The sequence below is a fragment of the Rissa tridactyla genome, chromosome 1, assembly GCF_028500815.1.
Source record: "Rissa tridactyla isolate bRisTri1 chromosome 1, bRisTri1.patW.cur.20221130, whole genome shotgun sequence".
NCBI lineage: Eukaryota > Metazoa > Chordata > Aves > Charadriiformes > Laridae > Rissa > Rissa tridactyla.
In genome coordinates, this window is record NC_071466.1 from 212536521 (window position 1) to 212549421 (window position 12901).

General features: G+C 40.4%; 1 protein-coding gene across 7 annotated transcripts in view; it reads left to right on the plus strand.

Moving 5' to 3' along the window:
• The window catches only part of USP6NL (USP6 N-terminal like), a 131262-nt gene extending 121002 nt beyond the window's left edge, over positions 1-10260 (plus strand). For 4 of the 7 annotated variants that reach the window (XM_054208003.1, XM_054208099.1, XM_054208188.1 and 1 more), the window contains one exon: positions 5302-10260. In XM_054208003.1, coding sequence (XP_054063978.1) covers positions 5302-6737 — 1436 coding nt within the window. In that variant the 3' untranslated portion in view covers positions 6738-10260. The remainder of the gene's footprint in view (positions 1-5301) is intronic. The other 3 variants (XM_054208270.1, XM_054208361.1, XM_054208453.1) reach the window with 1 other exon arrangement.
• Positions 10261-12901: the final 2641 nt, after the last annotated feature.

The following is a 12901-nucleotide window of genomic DNA, read 5'->3' on the forward strand; positions in this document are numbered from 1 at the left end:
CTCTAAAAGTCTTGTAGTTGTGATCGACTTCCACTGGGTGGTGACCAAGACTTGTTAGAGCAGGAAGAAGTCAGTAGGCTAAAACTTTCTTTAATATGACTTGAATTTCTTATCTTTTTGGGAACAGTCAGATCTGTTCATATTTGCTTTGCTCCTTTTTCCTGTCAGGTAATATGTTTACCAGCAGCAAACAAGCACCTGATTGTTCTTGTTTTGCTTTAAGTCGTCTCCCTCTACTTCCATTTCTCTCCTTCCTCACCCATTTTTCCCCCCGTTTTCTTTGTTGTTTGCTTATTTTATGCTATACTGCATACAAGCCGACTGAATCGCCTCCTTTCTATTGTCCCAGCTCTTTAAATTCCGATATAAGCTATTAAGTTTGTCTTTGGGAAAAGCCAGTAACTAAACTCTGTCTAGGAACCCGTTGTGTTGAAGGAAGATGGGGAGAGAAAGATGAGTTACCCAATTCTGCATCTCATGTGAATACTGGCCAGCTGGGAAAAATCCGATTGCCCGGTTCGCTTCAGAAAACAATGGCACATTCGATGATTCCAAAGATCTCTGCCGAAACAATCACAGCTGAACTGGACAGCTTGTCTTAACTTCTACTTTTAAAATGTTTTTAAACCTTGTACGTAAACATCATGGGCTGTGTAGAAAAGCACTTGTCCCAGAAAGATTTCTCGTAGAATTCAGAAGTTTCTCCGTTCCTCAGACAGGTGTGTCCAGAAAGTGAATTAACTCAGACTTTGGATCAAGAGCACAAACAGATTTTCAATTGAATGTCCTTGAAAACATCCAAATAAAATTTCTGCATGCTCAGATCTGAGGCGTCTGAAGAGTGAGTTTAGTTGAAGTAGAAGAGATGATGGTTGAGAGCTGCGTGTGAGGCTTTAGGTAGATTTGGAGTGGAAAATTGGTAGATAAAAGATATGCGGCTTGTAAGAAGAACTGGTGCTTTTGCATGCCTCTCTGCCGAGCTATTTATGTACCTCTTAATGGTAGAGATGTTTGTTGTGACTTGGTTTCTTTTGTTTGCCTTTGCATTGTGGTTTCTTTTCCTCAGCTTTTTACTTTTATTACCTTTTTTCTTTCTTTCTTGCCAGCATGCAGCATCATGGATTTCTTGCTATTCTTGCCGATAGTGGTCTGCTTAAAGCATTCACAGACATAGTTTGCATGCTATTTTGTGCATTTGAGGAATGTCTCATATTCATATGCATGGTGATAGATTGGGTTATCCTCTACTTGTTTAATTTTGTGGACTTTTTGTGGATTTCAGGAGTTTTTATTTGTTTTTAAAGTACTTGGTTGTTCAACTAGACGTGACAGCTCTGTGTGTGTATGTATTTATATGTATGTATGATCTGTATACTTAAATTAGAATTAAATATCTGTTTTGCCGTATAAAACAAATGGGTTTTCCTTTAGAAGGTGGCTGGTTTGCAGGATGTCTTTGTGCTGCAGCATCGTAGGTCCTTCTATAACTCCTTTTCTTCCAATGCTTTGTATGGCAGGAGGTGATGGACCCGAATGGCTTTTGAACCAGAACAAGGCCTGTGCTTCGTAGTGTCGATTACTGAATTAAGTGCCTCTAGCCACGTGGCAAGTTTCATCTGCAGATGTGGTTGATTAAGCAAGCTGTGTTGGTTTTTTCTATCTGAGGTCAAGTTAAACCAAGTTCTGTGGAAGCCCCGTGGCTAAGATTTAAAGCCGTGTTTCTTCTTTTCCCCACTGATCCTCCTTCCACATGTACTCATTGTTCCATATTTTTGTTTTCCCTGAAAGCACTGAGCTCTGGTATTACCAGCCTAGAAACATGGTATCGTGCTGTTAGAATGTGGAGGTTTTCTTCTAAATGAACTATTGTCTTGGAACACTTTGCTCGTTACTCGGTATGTGAATTAATGTCGAGTTTCAGCAGTTTCACAACAGACCTAGTAAGACTTCTCTGGTACTCGATTTGCAGCTGTAATTCATGTTATAGCACACACCATCTAGACAGCGCAGCCCACAAATACCTAGTTGTAGTGTGTTCTTTTACTCTGAAATGTGAAGGAAAGATGACAGAAAGGGATCTTCAAAGCAGTCTAGATAGAATTAAAAAAAAATGTCTGCGGTATTCTCACTTGGGTTTTATTAGAGCTTAATGGTAATTAAGGAACCTTAAGTGTGTGAAATTAAAAAACAAAAAAACTCACACAAACCCCACCTTTATTGTACAACCAAGTATATTTCAAAGGCTCTGGTGTTGCTCTGGATGCATTTCTTAAAGAATAAAAGCTGGAAGAAAGGAAACCAGTTCATGCCTTAAACATCTTTGTACAAATGAAGGAAGCACTGCAGCTACTAGAGGAACTTGTCTTCAGGGTTTTTTTTTATAAAGCACGAATAACTAAATTTCAAGCAAGGAAAAAAATAAATCATTTTTCTAAAACACTTATTGCGTGCAAGGACAGAAATTAAATAATTTACATGTGTCAAGGACACATTTTGTTATTCTATCCCATAACTACTGTGGATCACCTGGAGGTTATAAATGGATTAACAGCATATGAAGACTAGTTCTGTATTTATTATTTAGATGACAAGTTTTTGGTATGTACTTTGAGTATTGTTTCCTAATTCAGATTTCATGCTATTTTAACATTCAAAATTAGTAAGATTGAAAGCGCTGTAATATATCAGGAATACTTAATGTGGACAAAATTCACTTTTATTTAAAAGACAAGATCTTCAGCTTTGCCTGACACTGTTTGAGGATGCAAATGGAATTAAATGGTACAAATGTCTTTTGCCAAACCGAAGCAAGTTCAGAAAGTGAACTCCTGTTCCTAAAGAATAAAGAACAATTTTGAAGAGGCTGGTGCAGCAGACAGTGTATCGCAGAGCGGTTAAATCATCCATCTACAGCATCCATGCAACTCATTCCTCTGTCCCCTCATCTGTTCTTCCAATGGCGTGCTGCCGGGAAATGGAAGTCTGCAAATCCCTCTTCCAGATTTTAGCCTGATTTGAGAATCATGGGGCCCTGCAGTGAGAGGGGACAAACCACGGGGCTTGTGATTCCAAGAGCCGCTCATTGGAGTGGCTAATGTTGAGAGCCTGCTCCACCATGTAACCTGCTGTTTTGTCTTGCAACCATTTATGTAGATGTTCTCCATCACAAAGTACAGCGTGCAAGGTATATAGTCCTGTAAGATGATTTAACATGTGGAATCTCCCATTTGGGGACAAGCAACTGGAGAGAGGGCTCAGCGTGAATATCTTCTTTTGCCAAGGTGTAGCGAGGTGGACAATGAGTACCTTCGGTGTAAGAGCATAGGTTTGTGTAGCTAAATAATTGTATGATCACAATTGAGCAGAGGACAGCTAGGGAAAAAGAAGAGTGGAGGTTTTTCTACAGAAAGCGTGGGTAGGCAGTGTTTATTATATGTAAGCTGAGGTTTCTGAAGTTGTTTATTTCTACAGGAAAGGGTAGGTTTCCATATGACCTTTGGCCTGGTATGAAAATCAAGAAAAGGCTAATTTAATTCTTTGGCAAGACCAGACTGGTTTTGTTAAGTACTTTTCGTTTAGTTATCTTGTCATGACACATGTCATCATTGTATTCTTCTCTGCTGTCCTCCTGCTACGTCCTAGCTGGCACAAACTGTAAGTTTTTGTTTAGTTTATATAGCAACTGATCTGTGACGGTAGTTTGTTTTGCTGTTATAATAAATAATACCGACCTTGGCTGCTGGCTTTCCTCTGTGTATCTCTATCATGAGCCAGTCCGCAAAGACTGAACTTGAACTATTGGCTGTAGAAATGAATGTAGCTCGCTTGTAACCACAGCACTCGCATCAGGGATAGAGACATTCGTGTGTATTCGCTCCTGTGAACCCATATAGACACATAGAACAAATTTTAGTTCCAAATAGCTGGAAAGAGTAAGGTGCTAACTTTATGATCTTTGATGGTGGAAAATGATTCTACATTTTGTGTTTTAGGAAGAAGTAGGGATTAAACAAAATTATTTTACTGACAGCCATTTTCTATAATTCATTTTGCGTAATGTTTAAGCAAGGGAAGCCATTTCCTTTTTTTTTCCTCCGTACAACAGAGCTTTTGCTTAATAAATAGATACAGAGTGAGTAGGATTTGTTTGGTTATGCTGACTTCAAAAGTTTTTTATTTTGGGGGAAATACTGAACATCAAATAAATTAAATTTATATTAATATATTTAATGAGAAGTATGTGACCTTTTCTGCTTATAATGGGGAAGTAATGTGTTACACAATTAAATAAGTTATATGCAAGTGTCTATGATAACAGACTGAGAATATGAAGGGCGTTGACTGCTAAGCAGGAAGACTGCAGTGGAAAAGTCGATGTAAATTGTTCTATGAGCAGCATCAAGCAATGAAATACTTCTTTATTCTTTCTGTAGTGACAATGTGGATTGTTCTGGGTCCCCACATAACTGATGTTTACCACTGGCTGTTGTGATGTGTTGAGCTCCAGTCTGGGAGAACTTTCCATTCGTATCCTAGTTCTGTAAATGATGTCCTTGTGTTCAGCAAAACTTGTTCATTGAATGCTCAATTGAAACCATGATGTAGCCAGTAACAGTATTAGCTGCTTCAATTGTTCTATAACTGATAAAAATCTGAACTGAAAAAAATACAATTCTGTGTAGAGCCTTTTAGTTATACCGTAGTTTTTTAATGGTGAGGATGGAATTTCTAGACAGGGGTTGAGGGGGAGCAAGGATTTAACTGTGCAGATGTTAGTGAGGAGCTCCACCCAAAAAAAGAAGTGAGAGAAGGTTCAAAGATGTCTGGTAGGAAGCTGGTGAGGAGCTGATAGTATAGCTTACACGAGGTGAACATTAAAAGATGAATTGAATGGAAGACAATAGATTGGGAGAAGGATATTGGAAAGGATTTTTGAAGTAGAGAAAGCTTGCTTAATGTGACTGGGACAGTGTGAGGAGGGGTACATACAGAGCAGCTACTGTCACCAAAATGTCAGCTAGGAAGATGTTTTTTTGCATCAGTGTAATGGAAGAGCAAAAGCTTGGCAAGGGTGCATCAGCTCTAGAAAGGAAGACTAAAGAAACTGGTTGAGATGACAGCCAAAACAAAATCTTTGTTCGATGTCAGTATACAAAAAAAGCTTTGAGGCGTTTAGCAGAACGGTGACCTGGAGAGAGGTCCAGGTAATAGAGTTCACAGCTATTTTTGCTTGCATGACCAACAGATCAAAGAAGACTTCTGCACAAAGATGAATTTATGTTATTACTGTTCTTGTTTTAGGTAAAGAAGATGAATTTCCAAAGAAGCCATTGGGGCAGATTCCACTAGGACCTCAGCCTGCTATGCTTAACTCCACTCCAATGCTTAATGGACAGAACAGCACTGGTACACAAACCACGAGAAGGACAGAGAGGAGACCATCCCCAGGAGAAGAACCAGAAAATTCACCAAATAACCGAAAAAGAATTAATTCTCTGGAAAAGAAGCCTTCCTTAAAACAGCAGAAGACACGACCAATAGACACACAAAGTACTATATCTAAGAACGAGGTAGATACCAGAAGAAAGCCTCAGCCAACAGAGCAAGACAACTCGAGACAGTATAATAATGCAGCTGCTAATCAAAATTCTAATGCAACTTCAAATACAAGAAGGGAATTTGTACCTAAGTGGAATAAACCATCTGATATCAAAATAATTGAAAAGACAATGAAGCTTACTGCAGAGGTGAAAGGAAGGCCAATAAACCATTCAGTTTCGGGCCCACCGCCAAGTCCTGGAGAAACACAGCCTTTGAATGTAAAGCAAAAGATGAGGGTTTTGGATGCTGATGAAGGTAAGCGAGGGTCTAATGCGTCTCAGTATGACAATGTTCCAGAAGTTGAGAATGAGAATCTTGTTGAAGAGATGCTTGAAAGAGCTCATCCACAGAGCCCTAGGCACGTAACGTATTCTAATAGTCCGAGAAAGCAAACTGAAAAAGTACCAACTCCATTAAAAATACCCAATAATTACACCTTCAATTCACAACCCAGATCTCCAAAATATTCATCACAATCTGATGGACCGCCTCATGGACTGAATGTAAAACAGCCACTGCCATGTTATAGTAATCCACCTACTTACCATGGAAATTCTCCAAAGCACGTTTCCAGTATAGGCAATACAAGTTCTGTACCTCTGCATTATCATGGGAATCGAACCAGCCCTTCTGGTAGGCCATATGGTTCTTTTATTTCAGTAGATTATTCTCCGGATAAACTACAAATGAATTCCTATCCTGCCAGTCGCCAAAATCCTCTTTCATCAACCCCTGGTCAGATAGAAGTAGCTCCTGTTGATGCTTATACCAGCAACTCGAGGTCCCCCACAGGTGTCAAATTCATAATCCCTCCAGTGGATTATTTACCAGAAGAAAGAAAGTGGCCAGATGCTGCGTATATTTACAGACATGAACCCTACAGGCAGCCCTGGAGCCAAGACGTTAACAAAGGCCACTTGGATAATTTCCAGAAATATCAGCATTTTCAGGCAACGCCTTTTCAAGACCATAGTCTTCCTGCTGTTTCTGTGGATAGTCCAATAAGATACAGGACTTCACCAACCTTTGAAGAGCATGGTTCACCACAATACCAATATTCGAGCCCGTCAGCGCAAGCCCAACACTATCGAAATAGAAATGATGGATTGTCTATGCATGAATCCGTGCTTCTCTGAGAATCTGTCTATACTTAATAAAATGGCAAGAACCAAAAGCAGTTAGACGTTCCTGTCTTAGTAGTAGTCCACGTCAGTTCTTCTCTGGAAGGCAGACAGCTCACATGAGTCTCAAAAATACACTATTTCAAAGATGTTTTGGACTTTCACTGAAGGCTAGTTGAGTTCTTAGACTTGCATTGAAGCTGTTGAAAGTGATCTGATGCACGTAGCCGTAGCAATAAGATCATATATACAATGTGGTTAATACTGTCGTTGTTCCTTACGTTTAAATAACTTGTGTTACGATCTTTCTGCCTAAAATCTGTAACACATTTACAAGTTTTATTTTTGACTGACATTGTTAATGCACTGTATAAGTATGTGTGTGTGCGCGCGTGTGAGTGTGCACTTATAATACACAAACGCGTATGGAAAAGAGCTAAAGGGTTTAAATGTAAATGCATTTAACTTTGGGCAAAGCTTGTGAAGTACTTTTGTTTCATATTAATTTTTCTTTGTAATTTATTTGAGAAGCCATTCATTTTGAATGGGAATTTCTGTCGTTTTTATACAGCTGCCTCAGCATCCCAGTATCTGTTCTGGGCATGAGGGATGCTTTGGGATTATTAATTTAATTTTATGTGAGAGTTAATTTCCTCTCCTTTGACTACTGTTTGTCATTTTCCTCAGCAAGAAGGAGCAGGTGGGCAAAAGCAGAAAGCCAAAAATGTCTCTCTAATCTGGCTAAGAAATGGTGCTTAAAATTCAGGGCAGCGTTCAGGTTTTTAGGTGCATTGGAAGTGGAGAATTTTACCAAAATTCACCCAAATTTACCTTCAGAATGTTGTCCTATATGCAAAATATTGGAGCACAGTGAGAGGAATGCCAGATACGGAAATGGTGCTGCACTCTTTGCTTTTTGCCGTGCTGTGCTGTCAGACTAAACTGGTTACAGGGCCAGAGCTCACCAGTACCAGAGAACGACCAGCTCCTTGACGCTCCCGTGAAGTACACGCAGGGAGTCTGAGATTCGGTGGGGGCTTGACGATCCCTGAGCCGTGGGAGCATGCAGTGTCCCTTCTCTTAAGCATTGTCGTGTCAATTCCGTGTTGTTTTGCCCTTTTTTTACCCCAAAGAGCCGGTAGGTTCATGTCTGTGACTGGGCATGTGCTGCTGAGAGACTGTGCCGTGTTTTACACTAAAATGACCCTGACTGTTAATAGGAAGCTTAGACTCCTGCTAATGTAAGTATTTAGCGTTTGCAGCCTTTTCTACTTCACGTTTTCCTTTCCTTGACTGTGAATTGGGGGTGGAAAAAAGAAAAAAAGCGGGTTAAGTGGCACATGTAGGATGCAGTCCTGCGAGCTGCTGGGTGCCGCGCAGGGAGTGCTGAGCGCGCTCACCTCTCATGGAAACCCAGGGGAGGTGAGGCGGAGAAGGATCTCGCCAGAAGAGGTCCTTGGAGTGCTTAACAGAGATATTTTTTTTTTTTTTTTCTAATATTAAGTACCAAACATTGGTATCAACACCAGTTTTGGATGGTTTGGAAGGCTGTCCTCTTATCTTTTTGTTTTGTAAGATTTGTTAACTGAAAACGTAGAAATGGATATTTTTTATTTTTTTTTCCTTTAAAGAATGAGCTTTAGTGCCTATAATTGCTGCAGGTTGGCTCTGTAAGTTTTAAGGTACCAGAAGTAAAACAATTTTTACAAATGGAAGTAACATTTACTTAGTATATTTCAAAAACTTTTTTTTTTGTGTGTATATAATGTGTCTGATGTAATTTTTAATGAACTGGGCAATTTTATATTTTAAAAATTGCAAAACTGCAGCGAAGTAACAGTAGCAAAGCACTACACTGAAACTCTGAACTAAAATTGTGAAGATAAATAAGACTTGGGCTTACCTTAGTTCTGATTGCTTTACAGCAGCGTAGAAATGTATGTATATAATATCGTGGCTAAGTGTAATAATCTCCGTGTTTAACGATGGTTCTGTAATTCGTAACAAAGCTGTACAATTTATTTGTGCAAGCAACACAAGGCTCCAAAATATGTATCAGCATTAGTAAATACTGTAGATTTTTATATATAAAATATATACACACTATTTTCTTATGTCATCTGCAACAGTTTTATAACTGTGTATCCTATTTTGATGTGACTGTATTTTTAACATGTTAAAATAATAATAATTAAGCTTATGTTGTTTTGTCTTTATTTTTAATTATCTGATTAGCTCAACGCTGGACTCTCGCTCTTTTCATAAGTGAATCATGTATGTGTATATATAATTTGATGTATGTCCTGTTTAATTTGTACTTGTTCATTTTTAGACTAAGCAATATGGATAGAATCTGTGTAGTGCTTCTGCATTGTTATAGAAGCAATGAGATTATTGATTATAGTTTACTACGCTGCTAAACCTTAACCTGTCATTTGCTACAGCTAGGAGTATAAACGGTGATCATAATTTTCTGGTTTTGTTCTAATAATCTCACCCAATACCAATTCAAAAGAGGAGAACTATTGGCATGAGGGATTTGCAAAGTGGTATTGATCAAAGGCCAAAATAGTAGCCGGAGTGTGGCTGCTGCGTGTCTGTCACATGTTTGGAGGACGGTACAGAGTTTTACGAAAAAAATAATGCCTTGTGTCATCTGTTTGTAGCACAAAGTATATTTCTCATTTAACTGGACAAACCGAACTAAAGGTACTGCCAGATTCGAATCTGTCCTTCATACCAGTAACAAAAAAGCCCCTCGATGCAGAGTGAAGCGAGCTGTGCCGGTGTGCTACGGTTTAGCAGTGCAGCTGGTAGAGGGAATCTCGGCGTAATGGATTAGGTATCCTCATAATGAGCTTTTCTGTCACTGTTTTCTTTGATCTGAAAACAGTCAAGCAGTAAGTGTCAACATGAAATACTCGAGACCTTTTCTTCCCATGGTTTCATAGCGTTCCAAAATTGGCCTGCCATGAGCTGTGTGAACTGTAGGGTTTTTGTCCAAGTTAGTTGTCTCCTTGTGGTGACGGAGACAAGTTCAAGGTAGGGTTTTGGAGCGTGATTAATGCCATACTCTCTCCACTAACACAGAACAACACAGGACTAAGTGAGGATAGATGTCTAACTTCTGTATGGCAAAAGTTAAGTGAAATTAAGCTAATTAAAATTTAAGGGGAAAAGCAAATCACTCTAGTTGTATGCTCTGGTCTTCTGTGGTTGCTTTTCCTTTCACCGTGATGTCAGGCTAGGTTAAATCTGAAGACTTCAGTGTTGGACTGAAGCATTTCAGTCTTTGCAGTACAAATTGTTGTGGCCATGGAAAAAAGACAGGAAGGATCACAGTATCCAGGCCGTGCCTGCAGTACTGCGTCCAGTTCTGGGCTCCCCGGTTCAAAAAGGCCAGGGAACTGCTGGAGGGGGTGCAGCAAAGGGCTGCCAAGATGATGAGGGGACTGGAACATCTCTCATGAAGAAAGACTGAGGGATTTGGGTCTTTTCAGTCTGGAAAAAAGACAGCTGAGGGGGGATCTTATCAACACTTATAAATACTGAAAGGGTGGGTGTCAGGAGGATGGAGCCAGGCGCTTTTCAGTGGTGCCCGGGGACAGGACAAGAGGTAATGGGCACAGACTTGAGCATAGGAAGTTCCACCTAAAAATGAGGAGGAACTTCTTTACCCTGAGGGTGGCAGAGCCCTGGCACAGGCTGCCCAGAGAGGTGGTGGAGTCTCCTTCTCTGGAGACATTCAAACCCACCTGGACGTGTTCCTGTGCAACCTGCTCTGGGTGACCCTGCTCTGGCAGGGGGTTGGGCTAGATGGTCTCCAGAGGTCCCTTCCAACACTATGATTCTATGATCACTGGCACTCCTAACATTTTTGATGAGTGGGATGCTATTACTTGATCAAATTACTTATCTCTATAATCAAGCCATGTTATGCACTACAAGAGAAGACAGAAGCCATCCCTGCTCCTTCCTCACCTTACCTGGGGGAAGATCCTTTTGACATCGGATGTGGTGATGAGTTTGAATCCGGATATCTAAGGAAGAGAATCCGACCGCAGGAAAATGATCCTACCCTTTTCCTTCCCCCACATCCAGCTGTGGCTTGTCTGTGACGCTTCAGGGAAGGCGACACAGAAGAAAGAGGAAACCCATTTAGCCAGAGGTCTATTAAGGAGAGAATTCCCTCCTAATCCCTGCTGATGACCACCTAAAGCCTTAAAGCATGATGTTGTTTGCAGTCGTTTGCCCACATTGGTCTGACCAGTTTTTCCCAGGGCCATGAAGGAAGGTCCTTTGTAAATGTCTGTTACCTTCCTAACACCCAACAACAGGATTAATCCCGTCTTGTAAAAGTAACTGCTATATCCTCGCTACCGATAAAAGTTTCAAGACTAATAGTAAAGGATTTCTAGAAATCTTGGAGATTGTGGAAGAGAAATATCTTCTTGTGAGTCAAAGATACACCTTTGTAATAAACCACTCGGTAATTCCAAAATTAGATGCAAAGAGTAAACAACACTGAAATATCAAAAGACAAAACAGCCTTCCAGTGTGGGGAAGCAAATCCAAAGCTTCCCTGAGGTGCGTACACATTTTCCAGGGAGATTTCTCTCAAGAATCCTGTCCTGAATTTCACATCATCCTCAATATGACTTTGAAATGGACTCGCAAATTACAGACTCTCTTTTTTTTTTTTTAAATCTCCCCCTTGGGTGGCATTACACTGCATGCACAAAGAGGAATACTATTTAAAATATGCCATCAAACGCCCACCGTTTCGTTTCCAGCAGACTACATTCGGCTTTCAATACTTCAGTGAGAGAGGGAAATATAATCTTTTTTTGGTAGTCCTTTAAGTACTGCATTTTTGCAAAGCTCTCTAAACGCAGCATAGTTACAGTTACCAGTCGCTTAACCAAGTATCGTTGAGGCTCCACTTTAGATGGCATAAAGCTACTGCATAGTCTGCTGCAGGTTTGTTGGTTGTTTTTTGGGTTTTTTTTAGTTTTTTTTTTTTTTTCCTTTTGGGCAATATTAAGATCATCCGAATGCTTTTAATAGCAGAGGCGCGATGAGGAGCTGACTAGGCCAGCAACTGAAGTTGGAAATGTAATTGCAGTTGTTTCAGGATAGCCTTTAAGTGGTTGCCTAATCTGGGGAGCTGGGGAAAGACACCGTTTTCTGGCTTCTTTGTGCCAAGGGGACTTCCTGCGGCAGCAGGGAACGCAGAGGTCCCTCTCCTGAGGGATCTGATTCTCTCTGCAAGCACCGGCTGCCTTTCTTTGTGCTTACAGGGTTAATATATCGGTAGAAAATCAATGGTGCTTTTAGGAGATCCAAACCCACACGTTCTGAATAATCTGAAAGTGAATTTATCTTGTTCTGGCTTTTCTTTCTTCCTTTTTTTAATTTTTTTTCTTTTTTGGAGTATGTTTATTTTACTGATGATTTTGTCAGCCTTGTCAAGGTGAGCTGTGCTTGATTCTTCTCTCTCCTTACGTAGTCTGATAATGTGCCAACTCGTGTTTTTTCGGAGGTTTTGTGATGCCTTTTTGCTGCTGCTTTTGCTGTTCATTGGGAACATGATAAAGCAGTTAATATCAGAGGTTACCGTTTGCCTCTTCGGCTTCTCCTCTCCCCAGACAATGTGCAAATTAAAAAAAAAAAAAAAAATCATTTATGTTCTCAATATTATAGTTGGTCAGAAATTCTCTGGAAAGGTTGCTTGTGTTGGTTTTTTTTTTTTTTTCCTGGTAGAAAGCAATTTAATTTTGCGCTTGGTGAAGGACGCTTTAGCGTTGCAGGCGCTTGTACAGTCTCTGCAATCCAGAGCCGTAGGTAGCTTCTGCTCGGCATCGAGCAACAAAAGCTGTATTTACACGCAGGACCAATCAAGCATTTTTTGCAAAACGCTGTATCGTGCCACAGAAAGGTGCCAGCTCGGACTGGCAGCAGGTCAGATGTAGCTACAACGTGCCTGACTTGGTTAGGTAAATACCCCCTCTTTTTCTGATAATATGTTGCTTTTCTCAGATTTTCTGCTCGGAAGGAGCCACGGCAGAGAACTGAAGGCTGCGCTTTGAATGAGGACACTGTGCCCCTGCCCACCCTTAGGAGCCCTAGAGCTGGTTTCTGGTTGAAACCATCCACTTTGAGCGTTGCGTTTGCACGTT